Here is an 18,843-nt window from a genome sequence, read left to right as displayed (position 1 = left end):
ATAAAAGCCGTCACTCGTTATTTTTTAGGCATTTACTCGATGTAAACTGTGAGGTAGTCGCTACTTTTTTTTGCGAGATGTTTATAAATGACTTCCATACATTTTAATGGAGTATTTTTGTTTATTTTTCCGACTGTATTTAATTAATTATTTAATTCTCTTTCCAAAAACCACGTTTGCATAAAGTGTCAACACCGCATGGATAAATGGGAGGCAATTCAAAAATGTCCCTCATAAAATAAAAGTAGCGACTACCTCACAGTTTACATCGAGTAAATGCCTAAAAAATAACGAGTGACGGCTCTTATTATATCTATCCTCTTGTCTTACTTGTAGACCTTTACCTAAGAGGATATTATTATATCTATCCTTTTTGCCTTTACAATGGGATCGGCTATCTTCATCGGGTGATAGAAAGAGATACAGAATGAGACAGCGATAGTCAATTACAAATCGGGTAATCCATTCTATTTGTAATTTTGGCTTTTATGCAGAAGTTATCACACGCCAAACAACTGTCAGATAGCCGAAGCATAGATGAATGGATTTGCTACTCTATGTTTCGAGAGAGCGCTCTCAAAATGCACATTTTTGTCAATGATGCCACTCCAAACAAAAATTAATAGATCTGAATATGGGGATTTTTGACATACATTTCGGCGATTTTTTAGTTTCAATCATTAAATAAAATGATAGTCGAAAAATATCCATTTCTGTAAACTTATTTTACAATAATACGACTAGTTAGAGTTAAATATAAACAAATCTAAATAAAATTTACATTTTGATTAAATTAATTAGTCAAATATTGTAACGCATTTAACTCACATTGACAACTAAATATTCGTTTGAAATTTGAGTAAATCGGACCTAGGATATAATAGTTTACTTTATTTAATGGATAAGGCTTATTTTACATATCTGACGTTCCGGGTTCTGTGATCAAAATGGACTGGTTGCATCGGGACTTCATATTTATAAAACCTGTTTTTAGTGATAACTTTTGAATGAGAAATAATATTTACCCCGCCCCGCCTCCCTTCGAATTAATAATATTTACACTAAAAGAAGTATTTTTATTTTTTTTCACATAATTTTTGAACGCATTTCTAGCGTTGTGGGCCAAACTAAAGTTTACCGAAAATTTTGGCCCGTTTTTCGTTTTATCTGGCACATTTTTTGTTCTGGCACCCGCTTCAGCTAGAGCAAGGGATTAATCGGTGATTGTTGCCAGCACAAATTTGAGATAAATCCCTCGGGAGAGCACAAAGAATTAGAGAGTTTCCTATCAAGTCACCTTTGGCCAAAGAAACACGTTGAGCAACTGTTGAGTGGATCATAAATACCAGTAATGCCACCTTCCGGAAACTTTAACAAGTGGTGCCATAACAGTCTTGTGGAACGTATTAAAGTAGATTCGTTTTAGTTTCCGCATCCGCGCGGGTATTGTAGCTTTTGTTCTAAATAGTTAATTGTTCTTTTTGAAGTAATTTTTACTTGAACTTGTATTATGAAAATTTATTAACTACATATTAAATGAATTCACTCCATGTTTCCATGTGTTTAAATCAAATACGAATGCATCTACGTAAATAAAATATAAGTTTGTAACATCACTAGTGGAAGATTTTTAAGTGGTATGTACATATAAATATATACTTTTAAAATGTCGATTTTATCTTAATAGTTAGATCTCCTTATTGTGTTGCGCACTTGATTAGCCAAACAGCAAGCGAAAATGAAGGCAACCAACTAAATAAAATTAAGACAAGAAAAAAACAGTCGACTAAGTATACTCGTACATATATCTATAATCATTTATATGCTACCTCAACTGCTGCAACAGCGAAACCGGCATACATTATTATATTTATACTATTTTTCCAAAATGAATTGAATGCTTGCGCGCAGCCAGGCTTCTTCATTGCTTCCACCATATTACAAGATGTGGCCTGTGCACCGCAACACGAATTTGGAATCGGTTCCAAATTGAATGTGTAATCAGTGGAACCATTTTGACCACAACAATTGAACTGCAAGTGAACTCAAGTCAATGAATTACAAACAAAATAAAGTCACTTTACGCTTACCGTCAATTGCAGACTATTCATTACTTCTGGATCCTTATTATGTTCCTGCCATATTTTAGCTACAACTTTATCCATGTAATTGAGGAATTGAGGACCTTTTGTCCACACAAGTATAATCAACGCAAATTGCGCTAGAAAAAGAACTAGCACAAACACTGAATACTGCAAAGAAATATTTACTTATATTGGCACAAAATTAATTTTTGTATTTTTTAATTACCGTCATTGTACAACAGGTATCCTCACGTATGGCGCCACAACAGCCCAAGAAGGATATAATGAAGATCACACATCCCAAAACTAGTATGACTATGGGAATGCTATTCGATTCGAAGGTTTGCGCTACGCTTGCAACATCCGAGATGCGAGACACTAATATTGAACCAAAGACGATTATAAGGATACCACACACCTGTTCAGAAAAAGAGTAAAACGTTATTATACTAAAAATTATTTATGTAGCTATTTAAATGCACTCAGTGGGAGTACCACTCTCTCCTCAATATCCCCACCATAGAACAGTACTCGTAGCGTTAGACCTATCAAAAGCTTTTGATACGGTCAACCATGGCTCGTTACTGCAAGACCTGGAAGGGTCCACCCTTCCCCCATGTCTTAAAAGGTGGACCGCAAATTATCTGGGTGGTCGGCAGGCATCGGTGCAATTCAGAAACGAAACATCAAAACAAAGGAGAATTAAACAAGGGGTGCCACAGGGTGGTGTCCTATCCCCGCTTTTGTTTAATTTCTACATATCTAAGCTACCTTCACCACCGGAAGGAGTCACAATCGTTTCCTACGCCGATGACTGCACAATAATGGCCACAGGCCCAGGCCCAAAGATCGATGAGCTATGCAATAAAATAAACGGCTATCTCCCTGATCTCTCCAGTTTTTTCGCCTCACGAAACCTGGCATTGTCACCGACTAAATCTTCCGCGACCTTATTTACAACATGGACGCCCCAAATGTCGACCATATTGAACATCCACGTCGATGGCACTACGCTACCGACTGTCCTACACCCCAAAATCTTGGGTGTGACGTTTGATCAGGATCTACATTTTGGTGCGCACGCAACCGCAATTGTTCCAAGAATTCAGAGCCGTAATAAAATCCTCAAATCCCTTGCTGGCAGTACCTGGGGAAAAGATAAAGAAACGCTCTTGACCACATACAAAGCAATTAGCCAGCCGATTACGTGCTACGCGTCACCCATATGGTCGCCAAGCCTAAAAACCACCCACTGGAAGAAACTACAGGCCTGCCAAAATACTGCTCTCAGAATCGCCACGGGCTGTCTTCTTATGTCCCCAGAACACCATCTGCATAATGAGGCGAGAATACTCCCCATCAGGGAGAGAAATGAGATGCTGACCAAACAGTTTCTGTTGAATACCCAGAAACCTGGGCATCCCAACAGACATCTGATTGACGAACCAGCACCGCCTAGGGGCCTAAGGAGTCATCTCCGTAAGCATTTTGAGGAAATACGGCACCTGAGAGCCCAGCCGTATAAAGCGGAAAAACACAAGCAGGTCCTTGGTGAACTCCATAGACAGGCGTCGGACCTTTATGTCGGGAATTTCCCGGTGAATCCTGTACTTGAAGAAAAATATCCAGAACACGCAGAAGAGGAACGCATACTCCCCAGGGAAACGCGTGTCACTCTTGCTCAACTTCGTTCTGGATACTGTAACAGGTTAAACTCTTACCTATCCAGAATCAACCCCGACATACAAAATGTATGCCCTGCTTGCAATGTGTCCCCACATGACACCAACCATCTCTTTAATTGTAATGTGGAACCAACGCCTCTAACACCCCTTTCCTTATGGTCCACCCCTGTTGAAACGGCAAGTTTCCTTGGACTCCCGTTAGAGGATATTGATGACAATTTGTGATCGGTCGCGGCTATTAGGTGGGGCGAGCATTGCTACAACAACAACAACAACAACCACTCTCTCCTGTCTTCTTAAGATCCCTGAACATCATCTGCATAGTGAAGCAAAAGAGCTCAACATTTAATAGCATAACAAAATGCTAAAAAACAAACAGTTTTTGCTAAATTGTCACAAGCCAAGACACCCTAGCAAACAACTGCTTGATCTAGCCCCGCCTCCGTAAGCTCTATGGTGAGATCCAGCACCCTCCTACGCAGCCGTTTGATACAGATAAGCAGAATCGACAAACACCTTTGCAAGGTCACGCCCGGAGAATCCCGATTTTAATATACATTATCCAGCGCTTGCAGATGAAGAAAACATACTACCAAGGGGGACGCGAATCACCCTGGCCCAACTTCGTCCTGGATACTGTAACAGGTTAAACTCTTACTTGTCCAGAATCAGCCCCGACATACGTAACTAACGGCAATTTCCTAACAGTCCAACCCTGTTGAAACTCCTAGTTTCCTTGCACTCTCGTTAGATGACATTGATGACAATTTGTGATTGGTCGCATCTATTGAATGGGGCGAACCACTGTTAACACAACAACAATCACTCCTTCTTATTCGCAGAGAGGAAATGTTCATATTTGATACTGAGACTTTATTTCTAACCTAAGGGACAGAACATTCTAGAGGACTGTGAGCATGCACGTGCAGAATTTATCTGCACGTCAGGATGGGTCTCAAGGACATTACATGCTAGAAGCAGTTCAGGTAGAAAGGAACCTTGGAGACAGAAGGACCTAGACGTAGCTGAATATTGCTGCGGGTCTCAAAAACAAGAAGTAAAATGGCGCCAAGCGACTTCCCATAAGGATCGTTTGAATGGAAAAGTTTCTGTGCTCAGCCCGAGCGGTTTCAGCACCTAATAGCCGAAATCGAAAGATAGGAGGATCAATGTAAATTGTTCGCGAGATGTTCTGACTATTATCTTAATGATGCTTGTATCGGGACCTATTTGATCTATATCCGGCAAAGGACCATCAACATCAATAACTCTCCCCTTCGGAGAGTCTTTTTATCGCTAAAAACAGAAGAAGAAGGAAAGGAAAGAGCAGGCCCTTATCCTTGGGTGGATCCTGCTATTTGGTAATTTTTAAGTAGCTAGCAGTATATCACATTGAGACTCGAAGAAGAAAACGATAGACAAAAGATAGAAATCCAACAACATCTTAACCAAGACGTTGGTAAAAAGGGATATATTTAGACGATGTTAGGTGTTCACTTGTACGTCGCCAGTCGCAATCTTTCGAGTGCTGAGAAGGCGGAGCACCTTCCAATATGAAATTACTTAAGAATACTTGCCACTGTTTTGGCAATTCTCGAGTGTATTTCTGCCATGTTTAAAATCGGCACAAATTATGTAGATCCGCCAATTTTTGGGAAAAACGACAAAGTAGCACGACGCACATTGGAAGATAATTCGGCCTTCGGTAACCAAATATTTTTAGTGTTTCGGTGGACTGAGATTGAATGTAGCCTAGGGTTAATATTTCCTTCATCTCCAAGCCACTGGTGCTATTACCACTTCCACAGAATATTTTTTGGTTTAATCAATTCACCCTTTACTTATATTGGACATTATTTCACTTTTCACCGGTCCACTAGTTGATTTGGACATAGGCTAACTGGTTTATCTCCTCGAATAATGTTGGCACCAATCAACTATTTCAGGCATTTATTTCACCATTTAGGCGCCGACCTTTCATCATTTAAGTACGCACCGATCATTAAGGGTACCCGTGGACAGATTAACCATTTCCCTGGATGGATTTAGCATCAAGCTGACATCAGCAGACTTCCTCGTTTCCCTTCCCCTTATCTTGAACTTGCGACTTTGTCATCCTCTCCCTACCATCACGACTAGTTACACAAACAAATTAAAGTGGACTCTTTAGTAAAGGAATTGCAGCCTCGAACTCGGATAAAATCGTGTGGTTCTACAATTTATAAGGCTGAACTACGCCAAGCGTATTTTTATATTTTAGTTAAGATAAAAAGCTAACTTAGGTTAGGTTGAGCTGGCCAGTCAATTATAAACTCACGTAGACTGAAAGTGTCCATAGTCCTACCGTAATTTGTTTGACAAGCAAACGGTAAAGTCCCAATTAGGTACTAGGACTTACGTTATAAAAAACTCCGTCCTCTTGACAAATACTAGAAGGATTCTAGAGCCTAGCTTAATAGCCCGCTCTAGATCTGGAAACTTTGCTGCCTTGACCTCGGGAGCGTAAGACATGAACACCTGTTGTTGTTGTATTAACTATAAAGACGCTCCCCGAAGTTTTTGGAGAATGTTATCGATGTTGATGGTCCTTTTCCGAATAAAGATCTGGTATGTTCCGGCAACAAAGCACCATTAAAGTACACATTAAACCTTCTAAGCCATATCGCCCCGCTATCCCTAGTCCCATGAAGAACTTGGAGTCGCCTGCTAAATATGTATATGATATATTAATTTTTGTAACAGGATTCCCCTCGTGTAGGTGAGGTTAACAATTAGGTTGTGGAGGCTCTGCAGCTATAAAGCTATTTATTGCGCTTATCAACGCCTTGAATCCCTCAAGGAGAACACCTCACGTGCTCAACCATTTCCTCCTACATTCCGCACTTCCAACATCTGATGTTATGTATTCTCTTTCAAGAGATATGAGCAACTTTGTAAGTCTCGTTTTGCAGCCTCATTCGAATCCTTTTGATTTCTCCCAAGCGGATTGAGACATCTACCCTCCTGCACCACTCTTCTTTGCCAACTCGCCCTTTCGTTACCTGCTTTCCCCTTACGACCGACAACTCAATATGGCCCGGCGTAAAGGGCACTTTTTGATGAAGTGCTGTGAGATTTTACTCATTTCAAGACCGCCTGACTATGGAGCTTTCTATACGGCTAGATATTATGTTCATAACTATATTATGGACGATTTCTTAAAGCCTATCCAAAAAAATTCGTAATACTAAGTTAAGATTGATTAGCCTTTAATATCTTCTATATTAGCCACAAAATTGGGTGAATATTTTGCGTCGCAGAGGACAACATATGCGGGTTTCAATTGACATCTATAAAATTTTCCGACCGTTTACTTTTTTCCTCTTGGCTGACACTTCTGAGGAAACACCCATTTCCGAATTCAGCACCCTTTGTTGCTATCCCAATTGCTGATTGCTTTTTCTTGATTATTTTCCATACCACGCCTGGGTACAACAATATGTCAGTTATGGCTTAAGAGTTAAGATGTTGCGTTTTTAAATATAAAGGAACTTCAGACTTCGCGATTGAAGTTTATTTCGTCTTCCCTATTCACATACTAAATTTCGGTAAGCACTGTTATATAAATATTCTCACTATACAAGAAAAATATTTGGTAAAATTTTTTGTGTTCTATTCATTTGTTGAATTGCAGTTTTAACTGTGAAAAATGTTGGAAAAGTACCAACGAGTGGGAAAAATAATTTCAGTTGCAAACTGTGGAAGCACCCTTAGCAAAAGCAAATGTCCAATTCTTCTTCTTATGCTTTACTTGTCACAAAAGTTGGTAGTTGGCTACTTTTCATGTCAGATGGCGCCAGGGTCGCTCAATCTACCGTTCTCCATAAAAATACGTGCAATCTACATTACGAGTAGTAATGCATAAGATTAAGTTAAAGCCATCTATATGAAAAACTGCCTATGTGACGTGGCTTTTAATTGAAAGGCGAATCTATATCCATAACCTCACCATAGCCAACCAATTGGTTTTTGGTTTTTCGATACGGCCATAACCTAAAAATATTCGAGTTTATGAATTTATTTACTTTTTGAGACTTATTATTTGTGATATATGTTTGTAATTTCTTGCGTTTTCTTCATTTTTATGAAAATTGCACGATTTTCAGGTTAAGGCACAAATAACTGATGTCAATTGATATGGATAAGTAAAAATATGGTTATGACTATGGCGTTATCATTCCTCGTATTCTAATGGTACATGAACCAGATACGGATAGAGATTTAACATACAAATGCAACAACAATGGTTTACATAAGGACGGACAAGGCGACAGCTGTTTCGATTATACCTTGTAAATCTCTTCAAATCCTTTTCTCCCGGGAGTGGGAGTCGAACCCGCACTCCTATGATAGTTGAAATGGTTACAAACGCATTCAGCTAAGTCATGCCTTAATTGTTGTAAAGTTTTTCCCAATTGCCTTCTTTTGCATATTTTAATCTTTTACACATTGCATACTTCGTATCAAAGCTATGCTTGTTGGTATGGGAAAAACTTTACAACAACTAAGGCATGACGTAGCTGAATGCGTTTGTAACCATTTCAACTATCGTAGGAGTGCGGGTTCGACTCCCACTCCCGGGAGAAAAGGCTTTAAAGAGATTTACAAGTTATAATCGAAACAGCTGTCGCCTTGTCCGTCCTGATGTCATGTTGTTTAAAATGTTCCCAAATTATTAAATAAATTATAAAACGTTTGAAATCGAATGGTAAATCCGTCGGAATCAGTGGAATTCTGGGTATCAAAAGGACTTCTCCTTTGTACTTCCCTTTCAAAATTGTTGCTTCGATAACGTTACCCATTCATTAGCTTCTTCGCAGCGAGTCTGGTACCATTGCAAAGCCGTGGCACAGTAATGTTAAAAATAAATAAATGTAAGGCGCGATACCCTCCGAAGAGATATAAGGCCGAGCTTATCTTCCAATTTGCGTCGTGCTCCTCTTGATTTTCCCTACAAATTGGCCGGACGGGACCTACATGTTTTATGTCGACTCCGAACGGCATCTGCAAGGCAGATGAGTTTTCACTGACAGCTTTTCATGGCAGAAATACACCCGGAGCGCTTGCCAAACACTGCCGAGGGTTAACCCCACTTAAAATTTTGACACAGTAATGTTGCGCAGCATAATAATCGGTGCTCCAATTTATAATCGTAAATTATGAGGTGGTAGGCCTGGCAAATCGAGTGAGTTTAAGAATTCAGTTGGATAATTTACGACATCATCTTGATCAGTAATAGTGTCCATTGGCTTATATACAACTATGTCACCAGGTATTTGATCCAGAATAGCTGCATTTATATCATTGACGTCTTTATTTTTCCCAGATAAAATTGCTCTTTCGCTGGGCCAATCATAGTTTTTGTAATGTTGAACTATGTTTTGAAATACACTCTGTATCAATGCCTCTTTAGACTGTGAAAAAGTGCACAAATTGTTAGGCAATGTAATCATTCCTTTTGGATCCACAGACAGGCCATTTCCGATTTTCAGTAATTGCTGTGAAAATTCAGCTGCTGGCGAATCGTTTTGTAGCTGAACACGTACGTTTGTAGTAAGTGTAAGCGTGTTTACATGTCTCCATAAATACGATGATTTTAAACATGCATTGATTACATCTGCAGCCGTCGATTTTGGGATCACAGGTAATGTTTTCCTGAAATATCCAGCCAATAAAATTATGGCACCTCCAAAGACTGTTTGGATTCCTCGTAGATCTTTCAAAGTTCTATCAAGTGCTTTCAATGATTTCTTGTGTGCCATAGTACACACGTTCCATACGATGAGCTTACATACTTTAAGAACTTTTGCCATTCCAGATGTTTTCGAAATACTACATGTTGGTGTTTCATTTACCTGCATATTCAAAGGCAACTTTAATGCAGAATGTGCTGTGCGACCGCCTTCCAGTAATGTAGCCGCAATTCCGGAAGAAGCGAGTGCAAATGCAACGTTATTGTCTGATCGAATTGTTGCTAATATCAATGAAATAAAAAAGGTCTTGCCGGTTCCCCCTGGAGCACCCAAGAAAAACAATCCACCAGTTCCATGGCTAACATTATTCATAATTGTATCATAAACATGTTGCTGTTGGTCATTCAATTTCGTTAAATTTAATGTTACAAATGTTTTAGTTCATTACAATCATAACGGTATTCACCCTCCAGTTCTCGATTGAACATATCATGCATTGGACGAATTGCTGCTGGCATGCCCAATTGTTCTAACGATTTGTTTGACATCGACAAACAAATGTCCAATCCTTAGCAATGCTTCATTGTAAATTTCCAATGTGAATTCCAACTCATAATTTGCAGTATTTCGACGGATATGGTTTAAAATATCATCTGCCATATAATCTTTGAAATTATTCCATTATTCCAATGGATTAGATGGGTAGCACATTGCAATTATTATCGAAAATAATGTTCTTATTTAATGTGGACTGGCTATTAGAGCTGAAACGGCAAGCGCATCTTCCCAATGCTTATCATCCTCCAACAAATTTAATTGTTAACATGCTTCACGATATGTAGCGCACAATTCTCCATTAATTGTTCTTAAAGCTTGGAATGATGTTGGGCCACGAACATTAATTAACAACAATCGCAAGTAAAAACACTCAGCATTATTTGGATGAACTGCATATAGCAATGTTCTTGCAAAATCGTCCGATTGACATAAATGAAAAAAAAGGCAGTTAAAGTTGTAGACGGTGCACTTGTTGCTCTAAGCGCTGCATTTTCAGGAGTAAAATAAACGCATTGGCCATTTCAAGGTGAACCGCTAAATGAACGACTGTTGGATGTCTTTCGTGTATTGGGAATGAAAAAATTCGCCATATCGCTTCGTTACTGCTTATATAACGCCCCATTTGATATTTTTTAATCTCGTCGGTGTCATTTTGGACTGCACCGAATACAGCCATATCGCTTCCTTTATTTAAATATTTGCAAATGTATTTAATTGATTTAGCGGAATTACAGTATTCCACGTTAATATGCGCTTTGAATGTTTCGGACAACAATGGCAATATGGAACAATCCAACGATTGTCAACTTCAATATTTTGATTTCCCATCTTAATTATCGTTGATTTACCATTGTCATCAGTGGATGGACGACGATATGCCGGATATCCATCGTCACCTGTGACCGTATCCGAAATTAATGCTCGTGGGTATCGCTTCGAGCATCAATCATGCACGGAGAGTTCACATTCAATGCACCGCAAGGTCCATGTATCTTAATTTTTGTGACGAATTCGATCAAATCTGGATCAATCGTTTGATCCGGTATTTCAGTTGATATCACACTATCAATTTGATCCCGTGTAATTTTGTGAACCAACCAAATCAAAATGTGTGCGTGCGGTAATCCCCGCTTTTGTCATTCAACGGAATACATATAAAAACGCACCTCTCCAAACACTCTATGTTTGACAATAAAGTCCATAAGTTATTTTAGTTTTAGTTTGAAAATACGTGCAGTTATGTCGTGTCGATCAATTGGGGATTGGCCAGGAAACAAATGGTCTTTAATTTCACTCCATTGCGGATTGCATGTAAAAGTAATAAACAGATCCGGCCGTCCATAAGCGCGAACATACGCCATGGCATATTGTGCATATTCATGCATGTGTCGCGGGCTACCAGTATATGTTGCTGGTAATATGATCATTCTACCGATGTCATTCACATTTCCATCGTTATTCACTGCATCCCGTAGGTGAATGTATTCCTCGGACCGTAACTTAGTCTGGTTGAATTTGATATAGTTAAAGCGCTCGGTCTCAATTTCTGTATTCATATCTACGACAAATTGGTGGAACAATCTTCTGCATTTCAGAATGTGAGATTCTTCATTTTCACGAATCATTAATCGATATGAATAATAATTCATAGCGCTAACTTTTTTATTCGTTTCCGCGCCTGGATAACAAAAAAATCACATTTGTGAGATTATTATTATCATATGTGAATATTTTTGATATGTAAACATCTTTGTTCACGGTATGGGGGAATTTTGATAGTAAGATGTAAGTGTAAGATGTAAGATGTAAGATATAAGATGTAAGATGTAAGGTATGGGTGGGTATGGGTATGTATATGGAGGATGGTATGGATATGGCGGATATATGATGTAAGAGTAAGATGTAAGGTATGGGTGGGTATGGGTATGTATATGAAGGATGGTATGGATATGGGATTCTTCATTTTCACGAATCATTAATCGGTATGAATAATAATTCATAGCGCTAACCTTTTTATTCGTTTCTGCGCCTGGATAAAAAAAATCACATTTGTGAGATTATTATTATCATATGTGAATATTGATACCTCTAATCTAAGTGTTCTTTGCCCAGCCCACAAGAAGGGGGATACTGCAAAATGCACCAACTATCGTGGAATCAGCCTTCTTAATATCGCATATAAGGTCCTTTCAAGTGTATTGTGCGAAAGATTGAAGCCCACCGTGAACCGGCTGATTGGACCTTATCAGTGCGGCTTCAGACCTGGTAAATCTACCATCGACCAGATTTTCACAATGCGCCAAATCTTGGAAAAAACCCGTGAAAAGAGAATCGACACACATCACCTCTTCGTCGACTTTAAAGCCGCCTTCGACAGCACGAAAAGGAGCTGCCTATATGCCGCTATGTCTGAATTTGGTTTCCCCGCAAAACTTATACGGCTGTGCAAAATGACGTTGAGCAACACCATCAGCTCAGTCAGAATTGGGAAGGACCTCTCCGAGCCGTTCGAAACTAAACGAGGTTTCAGACAGGGTGACCCCCTATCGTGCGATTTCTTTAATTTGATGCTGGAGAAAATTATACTAGCTGCAGAACTTAACCGCACTGGAACAATATACTATAAAAGCGTGCAATTACTGGCATATGCTGATGACATTGATATCATCGGCCTAAACACCCGCGCTGTTAGTTCTGCTTACTCCAAGCTGGAAAAAGAAGCGGTAAAGATGGGTTTGATGGTGAATGAGGACAAAACGAAGTACCTGCTGTCATCGAGCAAAGAGTCAGCGCATATGCGCCTTGGCAACCACGCTACTGTTGGCAGCCATAATTTCGAAATAGTAAAAGACTTCGTTTATTTGGGAACCAGCATCAACACTAGCAAAAACATCAGCACTGAAATCCAGTGAAGAATCAATCTTGTTAATAAATGCTACTTTGGACTAGGTAGGCAATTGAAAAGTAAAGTCCTCTCTCGGCGAACGAAAATCATACTCTACAAGTCACTTATCGTACCCGTCCTGCTATATGGGGCAGAAGCATGGACCATGACAACAGCAGATGAAGCGGCTTTGGGAGTGTTCGAGAGCAAAGTTCTTCGAAAGATTTATGGACCTCTACGCGTTGGCGATGGCGAGTACCGAAGAAGATTTAATGATGAGCTGTGCGAGCTATACGCAGACATCAACATAATCCAGCGAATTAAAACGCAGCGGCTGCGCTGGCTAGGCCATGTTATGCGAATGAAAGATTATGCTCCGGCCAAGAAAGTGTTTCTATCGGAACCCGCCTATGGAAGCAGAGGTAGAGGGCGGCCCCCACTCCGTTGGAAGGACCAGGTGGAAAACGATTTAAACTCCCTTGGTGTGACCAATTGGCGCCGGTTGGCGGAGCGAAGAAGCGACTGGCGCGCCTTGTTGGACGGCCATAACCGTTTAGACGGTTAAGTGCCAATTAAGTAAGTAAGTAAGAATATTGATACCCATAATGTAAAAACATATCCTAAGGTTATTCTGGTCCACGTTTTGGGAAATATTTTGAGACCCTAGTCACCCAGATGTATGAAAATTACCCTCTGCTAAAGAACTCATCAACAGCTTTCATTTGATATCCATATTGTATAAACACATTCAAGGGGTATCTGGGTCCACGTTTTGGCCTATATCTCGAGACCATAGTCACCCAGGGGTACGAAAAAGTATCATATACCAAAGCACTCATCAACAGCTTTCATTTCATATCCATATTGTACAAACACATTCTTGGGGTACTCGGATCCACACTTTGGCCTATATCACGAGACCCTAGTCAGCTAGGGGTACAAAAAGTACCCCATATTAAAGTCCTCATCAGAAGCTTCCATGTGATACCCATATTATGCAAACACATCGTAGGGTTATCCGGGTCCACGTTTTGACCTATATCTCAAGGCTCTAGAAATCCCTATAATATGAATAAAGAACGAATAAAATTGGCCTCGTATCGGCTCCAAAACATGGACAGGAACGAACATCTTTTCATTTTTATATATATAGATTAAGTTTTTCACGAGTTATATTATTTCTCTTCTGCATTTACCTTTTCTACACAAACAAAAAATATATTCAAAAATAAGTCCAATTAGTATAGAGTATTTGCAGGTATGTAGATTGCCTTTTGATAAGAAATTAGCACTTTACAATCAATAATATAAATTTACTTTAAAAAGATAAGATTAGAATTTCACCAATTTTTGGTTTTTATACTCAGCTGAACAGAGCTCACAGAGTTTATTAACTTTGTTCGCATAAGGGTACCCCGTAACGGCATAAACTAATCCATATTGATATAGACTTATATATATCAAAATCATCCGGGCGAAAAAAGAAATTCATTTTGCCATATCCGTCCGTCCGTCTGTCTGTCCGTAAACACGATAACTTGTGTAAATTTTTAGGTATATTAATGAAACTTGGTATGTAGGTTCATGGGCACTCATCTAAGATCGCTATTTAAAATGAACGAAATCGGACTATAACCACGCCCACATTTTCGATATCGAAAATTTCGAAAAACCGAAAAAGTTCGATAATTTATTACCAAAGACGGATAAAGCGATAAAACTTCGTAGGTGGGTTGATGTGATATGACGCAGAATAGAAAATTAGTAAAATTTTGTACAATGGGCAGTGGCACCGCCTACTTTTATAAGAAGGTAATTTAAAACTTTTGCAAGCTGTAATTTGGCAGTCGTTGAGGATATCATGATGTGTGCTAAATAAAAATTTGCAAAATCGGATGACGCCCCCTTTAAAAAAAAAAAAAGTTAAAAGTCAAATTTTAACAAAAAATTTAATATCTTTACAGTATATAAGAAAATTATGTCAACATTCATATCCAGTAATGATATGGTGCTATAAGGGCTCCGCCCTTTTTCAATTAATTTGTCTAGAATACTTTTAATTCCATAGGTTAGGTTAGGTTGAACTGGCCGGTCCATGAGGACTTCACATAGACTTATTGAGTCCGTAGTGTTACCAGAAGTTTGTTTTAACGACCAAACTGAAATACCCTATCAAAAACCAGGACCTATGTTATAAAATACCTCCGTCCTCTTGGCAAATACTAGAAGCTTCCTAGGACTTAAGCCACTTGCTGCTTCTAGATCTGACAGCTGTATCACTCCTAATAGCAGGAGTCTTGCCTGGCAAGTGCAGGGCACCAGCACAGAACGTGCTCGATCGTTTCCTCCTCCAGCCCGCACTTCCTACATCTGCTATCACTGACCAAGCCTAATTTAAAGGCATCTGACGGCAGAAGGCAGTGTCCAGTCAGAATACCCGTCATTAGTCTACAGTGCTCTCTTTTTAATGACAGAAGCAACTGTGTTAGTCTAAGGTTGTAAGACCTACACATAATCTTCGACACTTTACAGCCCCGCGCTTGAACCCACGCCTTTCCCCCTTGGTCGATCATATGCACCTCTCGCCTTCGCTTAATCTCACCGAATCTAATTGGGACGTCAACGGAGCAAGCTTCAAGGGATGCGCCCTTTTTAGCTAGTTCGTCCGCTTTTTCATTCCCATCTATTCCCTGGGACGCAATATAGATGTATGCTTATCCCTGTCCCGATTCTCTCCAGAGACTGCTTATACTCTAACACGCATTTAGATGCTGCACTATGCGAGATTATTGCCTTAATTGCTGCTTGACTGTCAATATAAAAGTTAACACGGTTTCAGCTTCAGCTATTCTCTTCCAGGGTTTCTACAGCTTTGGTTGCGGCTAATATTTCCGCTTGGAACATGTATCGCCTCGTCCGCCATTTGCGCACCCCTGCGCCAACGGTCCACCTCTATTGTGGCCTTAAGATCTCTTTTAAAAAATGTGGAACGCTTCACGATTTTGCGTGTCATCCTTGCGCAGGGCCATGCTAATCTACTCTGTATCGTTCCAATTTTAGTACATGTTCTGCCGAAGCGCGAACCAATTCCATAAGTCGAACAAAAATTTACCAATCCTTGTGAAATTCGGTATGGGCATAGCTTCTATGAAGATGGCTGTTTTCTGCGAAAATGGGCGAAATCGGTTGAGTCCAGTTTTTATACACAGTCGTCCGTCTGTCCTTCCGCTCGGCCGTTAACACGATAACTTGAGCAAACATCGATATATTTTTACCAAACTTTTTTATATTAGAGAAAAATAGTAAAGATTACAAACGGCGATGGTTACTAGGACATGTTTCTGAATATCACTTCTTCATCAGCTAGCTTTTCGGGAGCTTTACCAAACTTAGTTCACGTACTTTTCTGAACTCACTTTACCTTGGTATTAAAAATGGGCAAAATTCGACTATGAACACGCCCACTTTTTCGATATCGAAAATTTCGAAAAATGAAAAAATGCCATAATTCTATACCAAATCCGAAAAAAGGGATGAAACATGGTGATTGGATTGGGTTTTTGACGCAAAATATAACTTTAGAAAAAACTTTGTAAAATGGGTGTGACACCTACCATATCAAGTAGAAGAAAATGAAAAAGTTCTGCAGTGCCAAATCAAAAGCCTTTGGAATCATTGCAGGAATACTGTTCGTGATATTACATATATGTATAATTAAATTAGCGGTACCCGACAGATGATGTTCTGGGTCACCCTGGTCCACATTTTGGTCGTTATCTCGAAAACGCCTTCACATATACAACCAATGGCTACTCCCTTTTAAAACCCTCATTAATACCTTTAATTTGATACCCATATCGTACATACACATTCTAGAGTCACCCCTGGTTCACCTTTATGCCGATATCTCGACGAGGCGTCCACCTATAGAACTAAGGCCCACTCCCTTTTAAAATACTTTTTAATAGCTTCCATTTGATACACATGTCATACAAACACATTCCAGGGTTACCCTAGGTTCATTTTACTACTTGGTGATTTTCACTTATTTTATCTCCAAAGCTCTCAGCTGAGTATGTAATGTTCGGTTACACCCGAACTTAGCCTTCCTTACTTGTTAAAACTAATACCTGAAGCTTTGAAGATATTTTTGAATAAACAGCCGAATTATTCTGCGAATAACGTACCTATGTATCTATTATCATAATAATATTATGAATCATATATTTCCGAAAAACGTAAGAAGATATTTCGAAGCACTACACCGCAAATGCATGGAAATTATCGCAGTTTTCTATTTTTGTTTTTTGAGTTGCCTCTTATCTGTCTGGTAATTATCTACAAATCATACCTATGAATGTTAGAGAGCCTACGAATGTTCGCAACGTATCTATGTATAATTCGCACTCATTCGAACTCAAAGCAAAAATTCCTGGACAAAGAACGTCGATTATATAAAGAACGTGTAAAACAGTAACAATTTCTAATTCACGATATTTGTATTCGCAATCATAAATGCTATAAAATTGGACATCCGTTACATCCCTAGATTAAATGTATGATTAATTGTTTCAAATTTACTTACTACAAATAAAATATTAAATATGAAAAGCACATATTTCACAAAAACTCCACCACAATCCATCTTTGGCTATTGTTTCGCCTCTTTTGCTAAACTCTTTCTTAGTAGATTTTAATTTATAGCACAATATATTTTCAACTAAATTTTACCGGCTAAGTTTTGCAATGAATGTTTTTCAAAAGGCCTCACACCCAATACTGTCAGCGAATAGTTCAACATTTTTATATGGAAGTATTTTGTTGTTATCTTCCATGCTAAGTAACCTTATCATACTAACACAGCTTAACATTTTTATAACACACATACATTTTCCAGTCGAATATTTTGTAAAAAAAATTGAATATTTTTAGGAGTAGATCAATAAATATTAGTAAGGCCCATTTTTTCAATGTGTATTTAAACAACCAGATTATGGAGGGAACACTTCTCTGCTCTCCTAAATGGAGACAACAGCGATGCACCGCCCAGAGATGACGAACCCGACGCTGCAATGGATGATGATGGAATTAATGTCCGCCCCACCCAATTATAACAAAGTCAGTATAGTAATAACCTTAAAAAACAACAAGACCGTGTTCTCTGCCCAGTCCACAAGAAAGTGAATCCTGCAATCTACGCCAACTATCGTGGAATCAGTCTCCTTTATATCACATATAAGGTCCTGTCAAGTGTATTGTGCGAAAGATTGAAGTTCCCCGTGAAATCTATCATCGACCAGATTTTCACTATACGCCAAGTCTTGGAAAAAACCCGCCAGAAAAGAATTGGCACACATCACCTCTTCGTCGATTTTAAAGCCGTCTTTTCTCTTTTACTTTTCCTTCTGTTGTATACCATTCCTTACCCGTATCTCCTACTTTTTGGCTTCGCTACCTTCTTTTCTCCTCTTGCATTCTTACATCCCATTTAATTTGTTGCGTCCCTCCCACAGATTGCCATCCTCGGAGCAGATTGTTGCGAAGGCACTCCTCCATACTCTCTTGCTCCAGGGAGTCGTTGAACTTAACGCCGGCCCAGATAATTGTCTTTGCGAATTTATTTAGGAGGATCACGCTCTTATCAGTGTGTCACGTTCAAAGATTGGTTCATCAAACCGAATGTTAAAACTTTTGTGGCACCTTTTTCCGGCATCTGTTCCTGCCCTAGGGCGTCCTTAGTTTGAGGCTTAGCGCAGGTAAACTATAACGGGTTAACTGGAAAGATTATGAAGATAGTAGAATTCTTGAAGCGGCACAACATCAGGGTAGCTACGATACAAGAAACTAAGCTTACTGCTTCTCCGGCTACAACGTCCATAAAAAAGATCGCGCGAGAGGAA

General features: G+C 39.2%; 1 protein-coding gene and 1 non-coding gene across 2 annotated transcripts; both read right to left on the bottom strand.

Annotated features, from left to right (window-relative positions):
* Positions 1-1,583: 1,583 nt before the first annotated feature.
* Positions 1,584-17,729, bottom strand: LOC137247172 (23 kDa integral membrane protein-like). Its single transcript, XM_067778264.1, has 5 exons — positions 17,529-17,729; positions 2,311-2,502; positions 2,091-2,252; positions 1,830-2,033; positions 1,584-1,752 (listed from the first exon to the last, which is right to left on the bottom strand). The coding sequence occupies exons 1-5, from the start codon at positions 17,586-17,588 to the stop codon at positions 1,681-1,683; spliced, it is 690 nt and encodes a 229-aa protein (XP_067634365.1). The 5' UTR covers positions 17,589-17,729; the 3' UTR covers positions 1,584-1,680.
* Positions 15,922-16,027, bottom strand: LOC137247335 (U6 spliceosomal RNA). Its single transcript, XR_010951808.1, has one exon. It is a non-coding gene; the product is annotated as a U6 spliceosomal RNA (small nuclear RNA).
* Positions 17,730-18,843: the final 1,114 nt, after the last annotated feature.

Source organism: Eurosta solidaginis, chromosome 3, assembly GCF_040869045.1.
Source record: "Eurosta solidaginis isolate ZX-2024a chromosome 3, ASM4086904v1, whole genome shotgun sequence".
Lineage (NCBI taxonomy): Eukaryota > Metazoa > Arthropoda > Insecta > Diptera > Tephritidae > Eurosta > Eurosta solidaginis.
Note: the sequence above shows the minus strand (reverse complement) of the source record. Positions and strands in the feature narration are given on the sequence as shown.

Excerpts from the sequence above, each read along its gene's own strand:
- LOC137247172 (XM_067778264.1), bottom strand. The coding sequence starts at position 17,588 with ATGGATTGTGGTGGAGTTTTTGTGAAATATGTGCTTTTCATATTTAAT. Across the intron at positions 2,034-2,090 it reads TGAATAGTCTGCAATTGACG|TTCAATTGTTGTGGTCAAAA; the intron begins GTAAGCGTAAAG and ends GTTCACTTGCAG. Across the intron at positions 1,753-1,829 it reads TCGCTGTTGCAGCAGTTGAG|TTGGTTGCCTTCATTTTCGC; the intron begins GTAGCATATAAA and ends AATTTTATTTAG.